The 20,840-nt window shown below is 33.5% G+C and overlaps 4 protein-coding genes across 4 annotated transcripts; 2 read left to right on the plus strand and 2 right to left on the minus strand.

The window, feature by feature from the left end:
* Positions 1-473: 473 nt before the first annotated feature.
* Positions 474-3,826, plus strand: LOC111811423 (pantoate--beta-alanine ligase-like). Its single transcript, XM_023698261.1, has 4 exons — positions 474-1,094; positions 1,752-1,865; positions 2,013-2,144; positions 3,435-3,826. Exons 1-4 carry the CDS (start codon positions 516-518, stop codon positions 3,549-3,551), a joined length of 942 nt encoding a protein of 313 aa, XP_023554029.1. The 5' UTR covers positions 474-515; the 3' UTR covers positions 3,552-3,826.
* Positions 3,827-4,915: 1,089 nt separating this feature from the next.
* Positions 4,916-7,822, minus strand: LOC111811424 (vesicle-associated membrane protein 722-like). The gene is made up of 5 exons (XM_023698263.1): positions 7,514-7,822; positions 6,323-6,464; positions 6,020-6,140; positions 5,789-5,851; positions 4,916-5,262 (listed from the first exon to the last, which is right to left on the minus strand). Exons 1-5 carry the CDS (start codon positions 7,701-7,703, stop codon positions 5,119-5,121), a joined length of 660 nt encoding a protein of 219 aa, XP_023554031.1. The 5' UTR covers positions 7,704-7,822; the 3' UTR covers positions 4,916-5,118.
* Positions 7,823-12,291: 4,469 nt separating this feature from the next.
* On the plus strand, positions 12,292-13,245 carry LOC111776329 (putative CCR4-associated factor 1 homolog 8). The gene is made up of 2 exons (XM_023655758.1): positions 12,292-12,436; positions 12,521-13,245. The coding sequence occupies exons 1-2, from the start codon at positions 12,292-12,294 to the stop codon at positions 13,243-13,245; spliced, it is 870 nt and encodes a 289-aa protein (XP_023511526.1).
* Positions 13,246-15,376: 2,131 nt separating this feature from the next.
* Positions 15,377-19,456, minus strand: LOC111811425 (ER lumen protein-retaining receptor-like). The gene is made up of 6 exons (XM_023698264.1): positions 19,035-19,456; positions 18,387-18,652; positions 18,131-18,246; positions 16,422-16,495; positions 15,834-15,897; positions 15,377-15,737 (listed from the first exon to the last, which is right to left on the minus strand). Exons 1-6 carry the CDS (start codon positions 19,123-19,125, stop codon positions 15,701-15,703), a joined length of 648 nt encoding a protein of 215 aa, XP_023554032.1. The 5' UTR covers positions 19,126-19,456; the 3' UTR covers positions 15,377-15,700.
* Positions 19,457-20,840: the final 1,384 nt, after the last annotated feature.

Here is a 20,840-nt window from a genome sequence, read left to right on the forward strand (position 1 = left end):
CCATAGAGCCTCTCTCAAGCCCTATGGAGCCCTTGAACAACTCCCCCCCTAATTGAAGCACGACTCTTTCTCTGAAACCCTCAAACAAAGTACATCATTTGCTCAACATACACACTTTTGACTACACATTCAAGACTCACAATTTGAAAATCGGGCGCCCTGAATAGGTTTGTAACATAATTCCCACTGAGCGTTGGGTAGAATCATTTGCAGACGACTTAAATATGCAACAAGGCACCCTGCTTGCCTTTGCTCTGCACCCTTGGAATAGCACGTGCCTTTTGGGCACCAAAAATATATTTTTAAATATACGGTCCAAAAAATCTATTATCTAAAATTAAGGGTAATGGTAGTATTTTTATTTATTTATTATTATTATTTTTTTTTTACATAAAATATTCAAGGACATTATTATTAATTTATTGAATTTTATAAAATAGAATTTATATTATCGTACAAATACAATTTTTTTAAAGATTTCTGGACTGGGTGCGAAGTTGCTGTTCGATTCTCCAATGGCGGGGAAGGAGAATCTGAAGATTATTACAGACAAGAACCAGATGCGGACATGGACGAGGGCCATGAGATCGCAAGGCAAAACCATCGCCCTCGTTCCCACCATGGGATTCCTCCACGACGGCCATCTCTCCCTAATCGAAGAAGCTCACAAGCACACACACCTCGTTGTGGTCTCAATCTACGTTAACCCTAGCCAATTCGCCCCTTCCGAGGATCTCTCCACCTATCCTTCTGATTTCGACGGCGACATTCGGAAGCTCATGGCTGTTCCTGGAGGTGTTGATGCGGTTTTTCATCCTTACAATCTCTACGATTATGGAGTAGAATCAGCTCGTTGCGGAAATAGCGGCGTATCTAATGGAACGGCGGTGGTTTCTTGCTTGGAGGAGTCTGGATCAGGGCATGAGACATGGGTGAGGGTCGAGCGTTTGGAGAAGGGGATGTGTGGGATAAGAAGGCCTGTTTTCTTCAGAGGAGTTGCTACCATTGTTGCTAAGTTGTTCAATATTGTGGAGCCTGATGTTGCTGTGTTTGGGAAGAAGGATTATCAGCAATGGCGGATTATCAGGCGGATGGTGAGTTTCTCTGCAAGAGGGTGAATGGTTTTGATTTTGATATCTGTTTAGAGCTCAAAACTCATTGTTTATCATCTGAATTTGATTGCTTAATTCTAAGATTTATAAACTTAATTTGCATTCCTCGTCTTAGGGTACTAAATCTTGCATGTTTGCTAAACTATATTCAAAATTCGAAAAGCTGCTTCGATCAATACCGTTAGATGAACCGGTAGTTAAGTTCTCAAGAATGCTAAATCTTGCATGTTAGGAACCACGAACCTCCACAATGGTATGATATTGTCCATTTTGAGTATAAGCTCTCATAGTTGTACTTTTGGTTTCTCCAAAAGGCCTCATACCGATGGAGATTGTATTCCTTACTTATAAACTCATGATCATTCTTTAAATTAGCTAACGTGGACTCCCTCCCAATAGGGTATGACTTAAATTCCTGTCCCTCGAAGTTCATTTAGTTCTGATCTCGATGGTTAAAGTTTGGGTTGGGCAACAAGCCTCTTGGATGATATATGTTGCTCTAACTTCTTGCCTTATCATCTTTTGTTCTAGATTTCCACAAGTTATTGGGTGTTTACCCACATTTATAATCATTTGATTGAGATAGGCATATGTTTATTACCTCTGGTGGTAATGATTCTCACATCAACTCTTTTCCAGGTTCGAGATCTTGATTTTTCTATAAACATTGTGGGGTCTGAAATCATGCGCGATGTCGATGGTCTTGCAATGAGTTCGCGCAATGTCGGGCTCTCACTTGAAGAAAGACAAAAGGTTCTCTCCTTCACTGTTCTATCTACTTCTGTTCAAATTATGGTGTAGTAGTGTCTTCAATGTGCAAAGCATATTGGCTTTGTTGTTCATGATAGAATGATTACTTAGATTCAGAAACTGATTTACGTCTACGTCTTTCGTTTATAGGCATTGTCTATAAACAGGTCATTGTCAAAAGCAAAATCAGCCGCAGAAAGAGGTGAACTTAATTGCAAAAGCTTAAAGAGCTTGGTTGTCGATGAAATACGGGAAGCCGGTGGAGAACTTGATTACGTTGAGGTGAGCCCTAGATGATTTAAATATGAAGTCTGTAAAAGCCCAAGCCCACCGCTAGTAGATATTGTCCTCTTTGGACTTTCCCTTGAGGTTTTTAAAACACGTATGCTAGAGAGAGGTTTTCAAAACACGTATGCTAGAGAGAGGTTTTCAAAACACGTATGCTAGAGAGAGGTTTTCACACCCTTATAAAGAATGTTTTGTTCTCCTTCCCAACCGATGTGGGATCTCACAATCCACACCCCCTTTTAGGGTCCAACGTCCTTGTTGGCACTCGTTTTTAGTTCTAATACCATTTGTAGCTCAAGCCCACTGCTAGCAAACATTGTTCTCTTTGAGCTTTCCCTTTCGGGCTTTCCTTAAAGATTTTTAAAACGCGTTTACTTAGGGTGAGTTTTCCACACGTTTAATGTTTCGTTCTCCTCCCTGACCGATGTGGGATCTCACAAAGTCTTTCTGACTTAAGCCTATAATAAGCTTTTGATGTTCTGTTTGTAACATTGTGCAGCCTTTCAACTTAGTTAAGAGAGAGTGTGGAGTTGTAGCCTGTCTTTTTCATGGTTTTATTGTCTTTTTCATGAAAGGGGCTGTTTCTTGCTTCCGTTTTCCAAACTATTTTTGAAGACTGATAATGGGGCTGCTGAAAAGTAAATATGCATATGAATGAAATCATGGTTTGCTACTTGTCCATGTTTTTGGAAGGAAAAACAACTTCAATTCTCCTCCGAGTGAGGTTTTGTCGTGTATTCCATTCAAATTATCTCCATAGGCATCTGTAACTAAGTTTCTTTTTTTTTTATTCACCTGGTCTTATTTTGCTCGACTGGAGACTTTTTTCTCTCTAGATTGTGTGAGATCCCACATTGATAGGAGAGGGGAACGAGTACCAACGAGGACGCTGGGCTCCGAAAGGGGGTGTGGATTGTGAGATCCCACATTGGTTGGAGAGGGAAGCGAAACATTTATTGTAAGAGTGTGAAAATCTCCCCTATAAGATGCATTTTAAAAACCTTGAGGGGAAGCCCGAAAGGGAAAGCCCAAAGAGGACAATATATGCTAACGGTGGGACTTGGGCTGTTATAGATTGCTTCCCTTTTTTTTGTGAGCATTCTCTTTTGTCGGCCTTTTTAGTATTTTTCTCAATGAAAGTTCAACAATTCATTAAAATAAAAAACTTCAATTCTTCTCAAAACGAGAATTGGAAACATGGTATTCAACGTAATGTTATTCGTTATCCAAACACGTATCTGCTGAATTTAACAGTAAGTTTCATATGGTTTTTGTTGGCGACAGATTGTGGAACAAGAGAGTTTGGAGGTGGTGGAGGAGATCAAGAGTCCAGTTGTGATCTTGATAGCTGCCTGGTTTGGCAAAGTAAGGCTCATAGACAACATTGAAATAAGCATTTGAATATTTAGTTACTTCTCCTTCCTTCCTTCTGATCATCTTTTTGTACTTATTTTAGTGTTTCCGAGCTATGAGGCTTACACGTATTCGCTTAGTGTGTTTGAATAAATAGGTCGAGGTTTAGTGTGTTTGAATAAATAGGTCGAAGTTTAGGTAAACCGGCCCATATTTCATGTAAGACTGATAGCATAAGAACTTTAAACCACTTAAATAGTCCAAACTCAAGGCTCCCCAATGGAGAGCAAAAGAATAAAGAGAAGTCTCATTATTTTATGTCATTTGAATGCACTAGTTCTTTTGTACGTTATTGCCTAATATTCGATTATAAATCTTGGATTATGAAAACGAGTTAAGCTCATGCATACACACTACCTTTGTATTTTCTCCTTTACCATTGTCTAATCCATTTTTTTTGTATTTTTATCATTTTCTCGGCAGCCCAATCTTCTCAGTTGATTCAAAGTCGTATATGATCAAACTGTGACGAGATTAAATATTTCATAGTCCAATCTTATACAAACTTATGGATATGATGCTTCCACTTACATTTTACACCGAATGATTTAAGTCAATCATTTATAAGAAAAGTTAAATTAATAATGTTTAAAATAATACTACCATGGGAAATATTAAATTATAAATAAAATAATTTTAAAAATTAAATAATTAATAAATCTTAACATATAGTACATATTTAGAAGAAATTAGTGAGTTTACAAAAAAAAAAAAAAAATTGCATTACATTTTTGTTATTAAAATAGGATAAATTTGGAAAATGTTGTAATTTTAATTTTTTGTTTACTATATTATAAAAAATACACGACTACTTTGTTTAAAAAAATACTCAAACATTTACCCATTTCATTAATACTTTAAACTTAAAAACTTCCTTTCATTTCTCTTTTTCTTTTTATTTTGTTTTTATTTTATTTTATTTCTATTTTTAAATATCAAATCTTCAAAGAGTTAATTGATTTTTTTAGCATGTCCACACATACATATAAAATTTTTCAAATGTTGCAATTTTAAACCTATAATACATTCTTGCTCCAAGTATATTAAAAATGTTTTTCTCAAGTATTCAATTAATTATATAGAAATTGATAATAAAATAAAATTGTAGAACTGAGCCTTTAGTTGGAATTTATAAATCTTTTTATCAAAATAGTAAATCTAAGATCACTTCCAAACAAGTCCTAAAAGTACCTGGATCAGTAGTGGCACGTTTTGGGAGGCTCCAAGACAAGTAGGTAAGAACGTAGTGATAACTCGACTCATAAGTGGTTGAAAAGGCCGAGTACCTGCAAGTTCGAAACTTCATATACGACAAGTGAACAACTGAAGTATATTATTTTAGAACATCAAAATGCATAAATGATTCTATCAAACCCTCAAAATGTGTATAAACGATGCTTTATTGGTAACCATGTGTGTATTATTTAGCAAACAAATGATATATTTTCATTCAAAATGTCAAAAGAATATAACCATGCAAGCTATACAAAAGCATGTATAAAACTGTCCAAGCCTGATCCCATCACCAAAATCCTAATGCTGCAAGGAGGATCCATCAACAGTTAAAGCCGCCGCAAATAGACAATATGATAATCAGAATCAACGCAAGTACGATCGCAAGAACTATCAGCTTTATCTTCATGTTCTGATACCACATCTTTCTCTTCATTTTGGTTCCTTGCTGCCTAAAATCTTGTGCCTGCAGATACCATTATCAATTGAATTTCATGTTCATATTAAGATTGTGTATTTCCTCTTCTTTTGTAAACATAATCTCCTGTTTTTTTGTCAATTTTCCTCCTTATTCAAGTTAATTGGGACTAATGTAAATGACACAAGGTCCATTATCCATTCGAACCACAGAACTGAGCATAGCGTTACGTCTAACATAGAACTATGACCCGAATAAGCTACAAAATTAAACGAATATAGCATATAATACAATTGTAAAAAAGTAATAAAACGCTCTATGATGTTGATGCCGGCTCTCAAGTTTTGAATGGGATGTCCTGTTTCTTTAGGTATATAGCTTACTGACGAATTCGATTTTTCCAAAAGTTAAAGAGTACTGCAAACAAAATATGATATCGGCATGCCGTTCATTCGTGAACTAAATTTCCTTTAATTCATATACCATTTATACTCATGCATCACCTAAAAGAATGTATCATTTCACAGATTGCCAATCATTATTTAGGTAAGTCGCAAAAGGAACGGACAATGACCTGAGATCGAAGGTTTTCTGTCTTATCGACTAGAAGCTCAATCTTCTCTCCACGATCAAGAACCTGTTGACAGAGCAATCAGTGAATAAACCCACCATTTGCATATCAAGTAAAATGTGATAAAAGATTAAATCAGATCAAATGTTATAATATGCAGAATAAGGCATTTTCCTAAATTTGATGATTGAAAGGAATGGAGGAATGTAATGGTTGTATGTTACTTTATTTTACCTTCTCAATGTTTTCCATCATTACTCCTTTGACTTCAGAAACCTGTGCTTTCACTTTAGCAATCTTACTGATCTCCTCGGGGTGGTCCACACAATACTTCATATGCTCCTTCAGTTTAGACCTATATACAAAAATATAATGTGATTGGAAGCAAAATCCAGGTGGTCCACACAATACTTCATATGCTACTTCATATGCTCCTCGGGGTGATCCGCACATTCATTCTTTATCTCTATCTATATGTATAATGTTAGATAAGAGATAAAGGGAAATTCATTTGATAATTCCCACGAAACAATGTACCCAAATTCTTTGTTCAGGCTGTTGGCAGTTGCTGTCATGGCCTTTCCGCCTCCATATCTCTTCATAAAGTCCTCATTAACTCGTTCGAGAAATGCAATAGGGATCTGTCGACCAGCAGCCTCAACTGCAACCACACAGTAAGCTGCAACACAGAAGAGATGGAATCAATTAGATTCACCTATGTAAGCATAGAGACAGAATGGAGCACGAGCAAACACAGAGATCTGTAGGATCCACGTCCAGTCTCTCAAGATTTTTAAGCATGATCTTTCTCATGGAAGCACACATATGCTTTATGGATTAGATGGTACAAATTCATCGCATTGTATATTTTTTAATGACTAGATAATCTTGGTTCTCATTTAATTCCTCCATTATTCTGAAGTGAAGATGAATTTCTTGATTGGACCCCAAACTGAAGTAGTAACTAATGGCAATGATGAACGCAGTCAGGAACTATGTACATGAGCTGAGATGAGAAACATCCTCAGGACAACACAGTGTCAATCAAAGAACTCAAATAGTAACTTACAGAACGAAGAGAGGAAGTTATTAACAAAACAGAAGAACGCTAATTTCACAGAACCGTGATTAGAGAAAAGAACATCGAAACTCAATTTAGCATAAAAGAACTTGTTGTCACCATAACAGAGGAGGTCACAGTTTCAAGGCTCCAGCAATATTGACACAAAGACTGACAGTTTTCGGATACCGCATCTGCAGCACTTCTTTCGCATCGACTAGCTCAAGAAACAACTTCAAAAAAATAAANAAAAAAAAAAAAAAAAAAAAAAAAAAAAAAAACGGATTCTAAAACGATAGCTATGTGGAATAAATGTCAAGAATCGACCAAGGAATTTTCACGATCGTTCTTTTCAAAACACAATTTCTTTCAAAATGGAATGACAATTACAGAACCGAGTCCTCCATTAATGATCTGATCAGCGTATCGCAAAACGATGCTTATGACACTAGTTTCCTATTATTTCCACTCCGAGATTAACAACGGCAAAGCGTTTAACAGAAAAGAAGCACATCTAACGCAAATATCACCATTGAAACGCGTTAAAACTAAACAGGAGAATCAGACGAATCGCATAAAAAACAAACAATCAAAAGACGAAAGCCATGAAAACCGCAGGAAAAAAGATGAAATCGACAAAAGAAAATAAGAGGAGACAGAGAAATTACTGAATCCATTATCGACGAGATAGTTGAAGGTATGGCCATCGCAATTGTAAGTGAACTTGTTATTGGTGGCGGGAAGCTTCTGGAGGCACTGTGTGGCTATACTGGTGAAATTTCCGGTGAATTCCGTATACTCTGCAAGAATCACAGTCCCGCGCGCAACGAAACTGTAGATCAAGGATTGTTGCCCCATGGAAGACGATGAATCTTGTCCAAATCGAACCAGAGGATACAGAGAGAAAGGGGAAAATAGAGAGAAAATGAAGGCTTCGCTTCAAGGGGAAGCTCAAAAAGTTGGCATGTCTGTGTTCTCTGAGTTAGTTGTAGCTACCCTTTGATCTCCTCGAAAATCACGGAAATGCCACGCCATTTCTTTTTTTCTTTTTTTCTCTCAAAATTAATTACTCAAGTGTCGGTGAAATTACAACTTTACCCCTTATTAACATATTTAATACTTTTTAAAAGTTTACAAACAATTAAATCTAAATTAGTGGAAATCACACGCTACTATTTTCTCCAATATTAAATAATTAATTATCAAGTAAATTACCATTTTAGTCCTCAACATATTTAATATCTTAAAATAAAAAAATTGACTAAACTTATAATTTATATTTAGGTAAGTAAATTTTAAAATAGTTTTTAACTTTAAATTTTATATCTAAAAATTTTTACGACCAATTTAAAATTTTATTAAATTTCATAATCTATTATGTGTAATTATTTGATAATTAAAAAATATTAAATGAGTTATATATTAGAAATTCAAATTTATAATCTATTAAATATTTGATAGATGAGGATAAAATGGTAATTCAACATTTTTTTTGAAATTTTTTATCCTAAGACCGTTCAAACAGCGTGATGACGTGGAAAGTTCGTCTCTACACGCAAAACGCAACAAATGTAATTTTCAACGGTGGCGAGTCGTCGTAAGACGCAGCGTTTTGACCGCTGAACAAATTTGGTCGCTTTTTTTAAAAAAAACTAAATAATTAATTGATTTTCTATTTAAAATTAAAGTCGTTGGTTTGATCATTTTTTTTAAAATTAAATTAATAGTTATTATTTATTTTTAATTATAAAAAAGGTTATTATATATATATATATATATATTAATTATTTTCAACGAAGTTCGTTGGATTTTAACTAAAAATCCACCGAAATCTCGTTTCGTTATTTTTTTTTTCTTTTATTAAATAATAAAAGTTTTAATAAATCTATATTTATTTATTTATTTATTATTATTATTATTTGCTATTATTAGATTTGAGCAACTCAAATTTAAAATATCATTAAATTAGAATTATAAAATTTGTGTCTTGTCATAATTTTAGTGGTGGGTAATAAATTTGTAAATTAATTTGAAATTTTTAAAAAATAATTAATTTATTAAATATAAAATTAAATTCTATTTAAATTAAATTCTATTTTTTTAATTAAATCAATTTGGATGCCTGTGACAGTTCACATCACTTACTCCTTACTTGAAAACTATCACTAGAAATCAATACGAGTACTCTCAATATACATTGTCCTTACCCACATGTCTCATAGAAAAAAATTTCAGGTCGCACGAGTCCTTTTAACCTACTTCTCGCTTTTAAGAGCGAAAACTATCCCTACAACCCAACGTGAGTCCTCTCGACATGCATTGTCCTCAATCACGTGTCTCATAGGAAAATTTCCAGGTCACACGAGTCCTTTCAACCTACTTCTCGCTTCTAAGAGTGAAAACTAAACCTACAAACCAACACGAGTTCTTTCAACATGTTTTGTCTTCAATCACGTGCATCATAGGAAAATTCTCATAAGGTCACCTAACATAAAATTGCTTAAAGTAATGCACGTTTAAACATGAAGCTCCTATGAATAAGCCATAGATAATAAAAGTGCACCTTGTTGGTATAGATGGTAACGATTGCTTTCATTCGGATTTAGTATCGATTCATTCATGTACCTCTCATTCACCCCGACATTACAGAGATTTTGCATTGAAAATTCCAACCATCTTCTAAATTAGCCTCAAAAGGTCGACTCAATGGGGTGCTTTTTCATGGAAATTCCAAACACATGGGTTGAAAGGCAATACAAACAAAAATTACATTTTTGCCTGATCTTTTATTTTAATGGGACAAATATCTAGATATTCTAAAATGTATATTTATTTTATTATATTTAATATCATAATTATTTATTTACTATATATTTTTGAATAAAAATCTAATTATATATTGAAATTGACGTGCAAATTTTAATTAAATGTCTGAAAATAAATAAATAGATAAATTACGAACTAACATTTATTTTAAGATAAATTTATAACTGGAACCATTGAATTGGGTCTATTCAACCTGACCCACGAACACTCTTATTGAGTTATAAATCTTAATTAAATGTTTAAAAATAAATAAATAGATATTTTATGAACTAACATTTTAATTTTATTAAAAATAAAAAAATTACAACTCGAATAATTGGATCAGTCTAAGAAATGTCTCAACCTGATTCACGAATACCCCTATATTGAATTGAACTGGATCGGTCTAAGAACGACATTCAGATGAACGTTTACAACTCGAACAATTGAATTGGGTGTACTTGAGTCATGCCCGTCACCCACATCGTTCTTTTTTGTGGGCATATCTCTGTACTCGAACATGTCGTTCTTTTTTGGTCGATATATCAGAGAAGGAACTAGGTAGGAGAAACACAATTTCACTTTAGTTTGACTCGGCATAATTTTAGTTTATCTAATAACTTAATAGTTGAAGTTTAGTGGGCATAACTTTAGGTCGACTTAAGTTCTCAATCTCAATTATTGTCACTTTAGCTGACTCAACTTTGCCTCATATCCCGTGTTATGAAGGACTGCTGACTCAATGTTAGATCCGACGTCGAATTCACAGGCTGTTAGACTTATATGAGACATGACACCATCTATTGATAGATAAAGAGAAATCGAGCATAAAATTGTCAACATTCTTTGTTCGTGGTAGAAGTACAAGCTGATGGCAACAGCTTCCAAGTACAAATAGAATGCCCACAAAACCTGTTCCATAGAAAAGAAATGTGAAACAATTCTTTCATCGAAATATATTAAGATCGAAGAAATTGGAGCCAAAATCTAACCAATGAAGAGCATTTGCGTTCCTCATGATTCTCGACGTGGTGGCTGGAATCGTGAGCGAAGGCGAAGAGTGGCGTTGTAGTCTATATGCTCGGGCTTCTACGATCCCTAACCTATTTAGCCCTGATTCAACATTTTGAACTCTTATTCTCTATTTACCCGCTATTAATCCGAGAAATTTTCAGAATATACCATCATAACAACAGAACATATAAAAAAACTCACAGTCAAATTACAAATCACAACGAAAGAAGGGAAATAGTAGCTTGTCTTCTTCCTCACCGAAGTTGAAGTCGCGACGGTCAGAACTGGTTGACAAAGATCTATCGGTTCTCCGACTAGATAGTGGTTTGATGGGTAATCATGATTTACGGCGAAGAAGGTCACCGAAATCCCAGAAAGAAGAGAAGCATAACTAAAGATTATGGATGTACATGGTCCGAGTTGGGTTGGGTTGAGAGATTTTTTTTTACCGACCCAAAAGTTCGGGTTGGTTGGATTGGTTACCCAACCCAATCCTCCATTTTCGGGTTGGGTTGTCAAATTTTTTTTTTTACATGATCTGGGTTGGGTTGGGTTGATAGATTTTTTTTTGACCCAACCCAAAAGTTCGGGTTGGTTGAATGGGTAACCCAACCCAACCCAACCCAAAACTTTCCAAACTCAGCACTCTATTTTCTAGTTGGGTTGTCATTTTTTTTTTTTTTTTAAGTTTTATTTATCTACAATTTATAATTATTAGGATACAATCTTCGATAAAATATATTAAAAGTTCACAAACAAACATAAATCAATTTATAATTATTAAAAGAAAAAAATCATCAAATTAAATAAACAATAAAAATGATTAGTTTAAAGTTAAAAATAAAAAATGTATAAAAATATTTTAATTGACCTATGCTTACCGTGATGTTAGAGAATCCTAGACTATTAAAAAAATAAAAAAATATATATAAATTGACATAATGTTACAACAAATTTAGAATCTAAAATATGCTTTAAAATTATAATATAACTTATGAAGATAGAACCCTATTTCCAAATAACTTAAATATATATAAATCATAATTAATAAACGTATACTAAATTATATTTTAAAATTAAATAAGATGAAAAGATTTAAACTAATCTATACGTTAATTTTACACTCATAAATTATACCATCCTATTTTAAAAATTAAAATTTTATTTTTTCGTATTAAAATTTTATTTATCATATAAATTTTTAAAAATATTTCGAAAGAATTTATAATAAATAATTTCTATGTTTNAAAAAAAAAAAAAAAAAAAAAAAAAAAAAAAAAAAACTTTTTATTAGAAAGTAGTCTTAAATATTCTAAAGTTTATTTTCAATTAAAAGAAAAAATAATTTAATTTTTATTACACTTTCCTCATCTATTTTCCGTGCTATTTGGTGCTGTTTTTTATTAATTTTTTTTAAAAAAAATTGTAATAGATTTTCTTTTTAAATTTGAAAATATATTTATCTATATTCATTTCAATAATCTTACTTCCATTTCTTCTCTAGATTAGGAGTAATTTTTATTATAATATATAGTCTCGCTCTTTTCACTTCCATACTCAATTCACTCGTGAAGTTACAAAATTTTACGACGAACCATCTATAATCAAAACAAATAGTTCTTGAAAAATGGCAAAAATGATCAGAGAAGTTGCTATAGTTGAAGGACAATGGAAGAGAGACGTTTGGTCTCACAATTTATCGGAGGAGATAGAACTTATCAAGCAGTGTTTATCCGAATTCCCAATTGTGGCTATCGACACGGAGTTTCCAGGTAAAAATTAAACTTTAAGTTGGTGAGAAGTAGTGATTTTTTTTAAGTTTTGTTTTACTGACTTGTGATGGATTTTCTTTTTAGGATTTTTAAGATGGACTCCTAAAGGTGTTTCAGATGAAGAATTTTATGAATGTCTACAATTCAACGTCAATCGACTGAGCATCCTACAGTTAGGTCTCACACTCACTAATGATAATGGAAAAATAGGAATGACGTGGGAGTTTAACTTCCAAGATTTTGATAAAATTAGTAATATGGAAGGTGTTTATTCCCTTGATTCATTTTTAAAAAATAAGGGATTTAATTTTAATATACTGAGGAGCTATGGAATTGCTCCCCAAGAATTTGGTAAACAATTTAATCCTATCCTTCGAAGCGGTAAAATACAGAGATGGATAACATTTCATGGATTGTATGACATTGCCTATTTAATGAAGTTTACTTACATAAGGTGCATGCCTACATCCATGTCTATGTTCGCCATCAGTGCTGCACATATACTAGGAACAGTCACCGACCTAAAACATATGGCTCGGTATTCCAACAACCTGCTCAATGGCAATCTAGGCTTAAAAAGATTGGCTAAACTGCTTCAAGTTAATCGCACTGGTACTGCCCACTTTGCTGGGTCGGACAGTTTGCTTACAGCAGCAGTTTATGCCAAAATGAAGATAATTATGAAGGTTGAACCAAAAAAACACGAAGGATTTTTATACGGATTACCATATCCCATTCAGGGTTATAGACGACCAATTGTAATCGTAGATCCATCAAAGTTAACCGACGGTCGTATCTCAACAGATTAATTTTTAAAATTTTTTTTGGTAGAGAGTAGATGAGGAGGGTGCTAAATATGTGCCAACTTGTATAAGATCATACACACTGTATATAAATTCATATTTATTTAATGATTATTATTTTTTTTTCTCCATTTAAATCTTACTTTTCGAATATATATTAAAAAATAATTTATTAAAATATATGTAACTTTTATTTTAAATAATTTATTTGTATAATAACATAGAACAGGTACACGTACGTAACTTCTACTTATTTAAACTTCATATTTATTTAATGACTATTTTTTTTCTTCAATTTAAATTTTACTTTTCGAATATATATATTGAAAAATAATTTATTAACTTTTATTTTAAATAATTTATTCAATTTAAAAATAATTTATTTGTATAAGGTCATGCCATACCATGTATATATACCTCTTATTTATTTAACAATTAATTTTTTCTTTTTTTTTTCTTCCATTTAAATTTTACCTATCAAATATATATTGAAAAATAATTTATTTACTATATAAATATAACTTTTAATTTAAATAATTTATTTAATTTAAAAATAATTTATTTGTATAAGGTTATACGTGTGCACGTATATCACTTTTATTTATTTATTTAAGGCAAATCTTACTTTTCAAANTAAATATAACTTTTAATTTAAATAATTTATTTAATTTAAAAATAATTTATTTGTATAAGGTCATACGTGTGCACGTATATAACTTTTATTTATTTTTTTAAGGCAAATCTTACTTTTCAAATATATATATATTGAAAAAACAATTTATTTAAAATAAATGTAACTTTTATTTTAAATAATTTATTTAAAATACATATTTATTTAAATATTAATTTTTTTCTTCAATTTAAATCGTACTTTTCAAATATATATATTGAAAAATAATTTATTTAATTTAAAAATAATTTATTTGTTTTAGGTCATAAAAACAACTTTGATTTATTTAAAATTTATTTAATAATAAAAATAATTTATTTATTTAAATAATAAATGAGCTTTCTTCCCTAAAAACCAAAACCCATTGTTTGAATATTTTACAAGACAACTTTGCCCTTTACTCTTCCTTCTCTCAAATCGACGAAAACCCGCTAAAACCCTTGTGATCGCAAACAATAAACCCCCCAATTCTACTGCCGCTTCCTTCTCTCCGGCGACTCTCCGGCGACGCAAAGAAATCTCAAGCCTCAATTCTACTCAGGTACTCCTCCGTCGATCCGTGTTCCATCCTCAATTTGAATTTGATTCGAATAGCTTCGTTTGCTTGGTTGTATCTAGTCATCTTCAATTTTTATGATCTAGATTGCAATTTTTCTTTGTTCGAGTCAGGATATCATACGTTTCTAAAGGAGTTGGTAGAAGGATTTTAGAGAGTGGATGCCACCTTCTGCGGTTTGTATGATTCATATCTTTACAACTTTGCTAGATTTAAATTTTGTATCTCTGCTTGTACACCATGAATTATTACAGCTTCACGAAGCAGAACCAGTTGCTTAAAATGTTTAAGTGGTTATGAGTGTTGTCAGGCTATAACTATTTGGGAGAATTTACCCCGAGAGAGAGAGAGAGGGAGCCATTAAGGATAAACGATCAAAGAAACTTTCAAAATTGATCGAACATATGTCACTTCCCCCCACCCAAATCAAGCAGAAAAAAACCTATTTAGATATGAGAGCCTTAATCTTCAGAATTTGGAAGCTTAACCTTTTGCCAAGGAATTGGTAACAGAGAATTGGTGAATCCATGTGATGGATGAATTATCTGTAAAACTGACCAACTGAAGACCTATAGGTCGGTAAATAAGCCCAAGTACCATTGCGCCAGGGCCACTTTTTAGCTTCATGTTTTTAATAAAGGGCCATTGCGAGGGTTCTTTGGAATTTTCTTTCATCTTTGTTTTGTTTACTACAAAAATGTGGTATATGTTGAATGATCTTCAGTTTGTGGTACTGTTACTTGGTTCGTAGTTTCAATCTTGTCAATTTTGTTTGTCTATCTGACTTAATTCCACAGTCATTTTCAGGTTTTTTTCCACAACAACAGAGCTGCAGTGCGAGTCGTCTCCTACAAATGACGTTTTATCCTTCATTATTCTTTGTTGTATATAAGTATCATATTCGTATCTAATAACATCCTTGAACAACAACTTTATATCAAAATCACTCGAAGATATCATCAAAACTTCTAAAGAATGTTTTAAAATTACTAAGGTATGTTCGTGGATGGAGATTGAGAATCTTTACAGCACAAACTTACAGGCATGTATTCTCTACGAGTTTGGTAGCAATAAAAAGGATCGGTACGCTCAAAAACCGTCTAAACAGATCGAAGAACACGCGTTCAGAAGGGATCGAGAAATATCAGGATTTTGTGGTAGCTAAGAACTAAAAGCAAATATAACTCACATTCAAGTGAAAGTGACTTCTCCTTTATATATATCCTTTCGAGATCTTAAGCTGGCAACTGGAGTTTCTGGTTGGTCTTCCAACTGGAGAGATTGAATGTTCAAAAAGTAAATGTCATAACAAAATTCAAACAAGAAATCCCCACTAGGATCATATATGAAGCAAAAGATTTTGGTCACCTCTGAAAATAATAATAGAAGAAGTCTACGTAAAGTAGCGTTTGCACGAGCCCTGAAATCCAAGCTGCAATTTCACAAAGAGCGTTAGGAAGTTACCCAATGGCTCCAATCACATATAGCAACACAATTTTTCTCAAGGTGATTATGTGCCACCCTTTTGAACTAACGTGAGGATAACAAGCTTTTCATAATATATCTCCATGAACTAAAAGCTATAACATATGAAAATCTTTTGAAAAATAAGCCGACTTGGTGGGAAAATCTATGAAAAGTAAAACCTGGATGCGACACATCAGGCTGAATGCTTCGACGTTAATTTTAACTCTATTTACCATAATGGATAAATGCAAGAAGTAAACGCAAAAGATTATTCAAGTGCTAGAAAGTTAAGTGGATTAANGTTACCATTATATTTCGATATATACTAAATGAAATAAAAATAAAGAACTTGTTGGGTTAAAGGTTTCTACTTTATCCTAAATCAATCCGAATTATGGTTTCCAATCAAGGCACTATGATATCTAATATGACTAAAAGCAGTTTTAAGACATAAAGACACAACAGAGGGCAAGGAAGGAGATGACTTACTTATCCAGTGGACAAAGTGAGTCTCGGTGAAGTATCGGTAGATCCAGTTGACAATGTACAAAGCTCGGTACGCACTACATCAAGAAAATTAGGATGCAATAAGGTTTTTTTGTTCATAACGTTCTGAGGTTGACATAACCGAGTCAAAGAAGTAGAAAACAAATGGCCTAATAAAAGCTACTACATGTTCATAAAAGAGATAAGCTTTTCGAGTATAACCCAAATTTAACAAACCAGGTAAAGAAAATAGGCTTGTCCATTCTGCAAAACTATCAACACCTATTAAAACTATCAACTAAGACCGTGCACAGCTTAATTTTTACACGAATTCAGATGTTCAGTTTGTATTCAAATAGGAGTATAGCAGCCTTCATAAAAGAAATTCTTTGTCCTCATACAATCTCCTGGGGTCAATCTAATATACTTAGATTAGAGAATTGGATCATTTTCAACACTAATTCATACAGGTGCCGTTTCTAGTTTATTTATGAATCACATTCTATTGATATAAATCTAATTGCATGAAGCCAGCTCTTACTGAAACCGTGTGTAGATTCTAGTAAATAAACACACCTATTATGTGCACTATGATATCACATTCTATTAATATAAATCTAATCACATTCTATTAATATAAATCTAATCACATTCTAGTATATAAATAATGAAGTCAGCTCTAACTGAAACAATGTGTAGATTCTAAACAGTTAATAGTTGTTATCTTTTCACCGACCATGCTCTGGCACCTCCACTCCATTACTATTTCTAGCATGAGTAGGAAATAGGAAGGCCAAGGAAGTCACTAGAGAGGGAAAAGATAATGCCGAGGAAGTCAAAAAATGCATCACAATTCATACATTTAGTTTGCCACATATGTCTTCCCCCACAAACGGTAACAGTTTTGTCAACCTTCAAAAGAAATTTGAATTGATTATAAAATAGTTATTTGGGTTCTAACATCTTAAAGCGAAAGGTTTGCAGTCTCCAAACCATTAAGAAGACTGACATCTTACAACTCTCTATTTTTCCAACTGCTTGATATTTTGGCATATAATCTAAGATAATCGATATAAGATCCGATAGGAGAATGAAGCATTCTTTATAAGGGTGTGGAAACCTCTCACCAAAAGGGGAAGCCCAAAGAGGACAAGTTCTGTTATTGGTGGGCTTGGGCTGTTACAAATGGTATTAGAGCCAGACATCGGGCGATGTGCCAGCGAGAAGGCTGAGTCTTGAAGGGGGTGGACACAAGGCAGTGTGCCAACAAGGACGTTGGGCCCCGAAGGGAGTGGATTGGAGAAAAGAACGAGTGCCAGCGAGGACGATGGGCCCCGAAGGGGGGTGGATTGTGAGATCCAACATCGGTTAGAGAGGGAAGCGAAGTATTCTTTATAAGGGTGTGGAATCCTCACATTTCAAAAACCTTGAGGGAAGTACAAAAGGGAAAGCCTAAGGAGAACAATATCTGCTAGCGGTGGGCTTGAGCCCTTACAGTTGAGGTACTATACCAAGGGAAAAATGGGAAAACGATGAAATTTGCTAATTATATGAGACACCTAAATTCAGACACCATGTATTGACAGATAGAAAGAAAGCAAACATAAAATTGTATTTGAATTCCTAATTATCAGGTACTTGTGAATGGCATGGTTCTAAACAAGAGATACGTATGAAAAACAAGAAAAGGAGGAAACGAAGTGATATCATACCCAAGAAGAAATACGTATTGCCCGGTCAAATTGTCAATATTCTTTGTTCGTTGTAGAAGTACAAGCTGAGGGAGGATGGCAACCGCTTCCAAATACAAAGAAAATGCCCACAAAACCTGTTCCATTGATTGAACTCAATATAGGAAAGAAATGTGCAACAATTCCTTCATCAAAACATTAAAAACAAACATACATATACCTAGAATATTTTTAATTAAACTTTTATAGCTGAGAGAAAATCATAAAAAGAGCTAACCTCCTTGAATGTTAATTTTTCATTGACAAGCAGGGCCAAGACAATACAAGGTAAGATAAGGAAAACATGGCGGAAAGTGTCTTGGTTCTTGTCGTATGACCGACGAACAATCTTGTGGCGTCTAATATACCAAACAATTGAATATGAACTCCCCAAGAATATTAACTTCATGAACGTATTATACAGAGATATGAAGTCGGTAAAGATATCCAAGTAGCGGGTAGTAAAAACAATTGCATATAGCTCTTGAGTCTTCAAAGAAACACCTACACAAGTCAAATATATTAACATTGAAGAAATTGCAGCCAAAACCTAACCAAACAAGAGCAGAACACTGAACAAATCTCCTTCAAAATATTGAGATTTCTATATTATCCTTATCAAATCTTACTAAATGTTAAGATAGCAGAAATTCCACATTGTTTGATTCCTCTAAGCCTTCATTAACTTCATTTACAATTTTCGCATGTTTCTATTCCAAATCCCAAGATTGCAATACATAAAATGGAACATATTGTTTCCGAAATCACGAATCCAAAACACCTAAATCGAAGAGCTACAAAGGAAAATACAATGATGCAATACAACGAACACAAAAGAAAATCGATCTTAGGGCCAAATTCGAAAAAATAACCATAAAATCCATACCAGCACAGGATTTGATGGTGTGGATCTTGAGGAGCAAAACGAGAACGCTTGCCAGGTGAGTCATATCACCCGCTAATCTAAAGATATTCATCTTGACAGATTAGATCTCTAAACCTGAGCTCTGAATTACCTTCTTCTGGGCTCAGATTGATGAAACTCCAACCTCAGGAATCGGAAAAAATGGTGCAGAGAACCTCACCGATTGCCGTTTCCGGTTGTTCCTCCTTTCCCCCCCGACGCATCAAGTTATTCTTACGAATCTTTCACCGCAAAATTAACATTTGCGGTATGCAGTGGATTCGAAAAAATGGCGTTCATATCTATTTTGAAAAATAGTTTTGAAATTTGTTCTCTCTTTTTCTTGCAAAATCAATCTCGTGATCTTGTGAGGTTAAGAAATTGTAAAAGTTTATGTTTTTTTTTTTAATACTCATAAGAAGTTTCAAACATTTATTTATAATAAATTATTTTTAAGAATTATAAATAATCAATTATTATATAAATTATGTCGTAAACAAAAATATATATTTTAAAATCATCAATAAATTCGGACGGGCTTCATTCAACTCAATCTAGTTTAAAGAGAACTCATGAATCAACTTTAATTCCTGAAATTTTATATTTGTTCGAACCCAAGTCAACTCAAAAACTATACGAATTAGGTTGGGTTGATCAAAATTTTCAAGTTACTGTATTTTTTTAACACTACTTAACGTAAGAACGGTTGACGATTATTATTGGGAGTGAATTCTATCCCCATTGTCATAAAGCGTTTTGGGGAAGCTCAAAGCAAAGCCATGAAAGCTTATGCTCAAACGGGACAATATCATACTGTTGCAGTGAGTCATGATTTCTAACACGGTATTAGAGTCATGCCCCTAAACTTAGCCATGACTATGTTTATCTCCAAGAATTATTCATATAGAATCTCCCTCGGCTCCCTATGAAAATATTAGATTTTACATCGGTTGGAGAGGGAAACGAAGCATTTCTTATCTGGGTATGGAAACAACTTCTCTCTAGTAAACGCGTTTCAAAACCGTGAGACTAGCAGCCATACGTATATGTAATAGGTCAAAGCCAGACAATATCTATTAGCGGTGAATTTGAGCTGTTACAACTGGTATCAAAGCCAAACAACAAGCGGTGTGCCATCGAGTACACTGAATCCCCAAAGATGGTATATGGTTGAATTTGGGCTGTTACAAATGATATCAAAGCCAAACACAAAAGCGGTAAACGCGTTTCAAAACCGTGAGGCTAACGGCTATATGTAAACGTAACAGGCAAAAGCAGACAATGTCTATTAGCAGTGAATTTGGGCTGTGTTACAAATGATATCAAAGCCAAACACACAAGTGGTGTGTCATCGAGGACGCTGGATTCCCAAAAAGAGTGTATGGTTAGATCCGCCAAATACACGAGCGGTGTGTATGGTTAGATCCCAGTCTCGAGAATGAAACGAAACATTTTTTACCAGGAAAGATTTTAAATTCATCATCAAACATAAATAAAAAATAAAAAATAAATGGGCCCATAGAAAATTATATTAAAATTCGAGGGAATAATAATGGAGATACAAACTTACATTAACTATAATGGAATTTGAAGCATTAAAAAAATATATTTAGAAATAAAATAATGTTTAATTGAACCTTATTCTCCGGATACCCATTGGCCGAAGAATTTAATGTCCCCAACGGCTCAATTCAATGCGCGCGTGACAGTCAATCGTGACTGCTCCCCATCCTGCCGTACACGTGTACAGTACAGTGCCTATTTAATTTATTTATTTTCTTACTACTT

Source organism: Cucurbita pepo, chromosome LG15 (assembly GCF_002806865.2).
Source record: "Cucurbita pepo subsp. pepo cultivar mu-cu-16 chromosome LG15, ASM280686v2, whole genome shotgun sequence".
Lineage (NCBI taxonomy): Eukaryota > Viridiplantae > Streptophyta > Magnoliopsida > Cucurbitales > Cucurbitaceae > Cucurbita > Cucurbita pepo.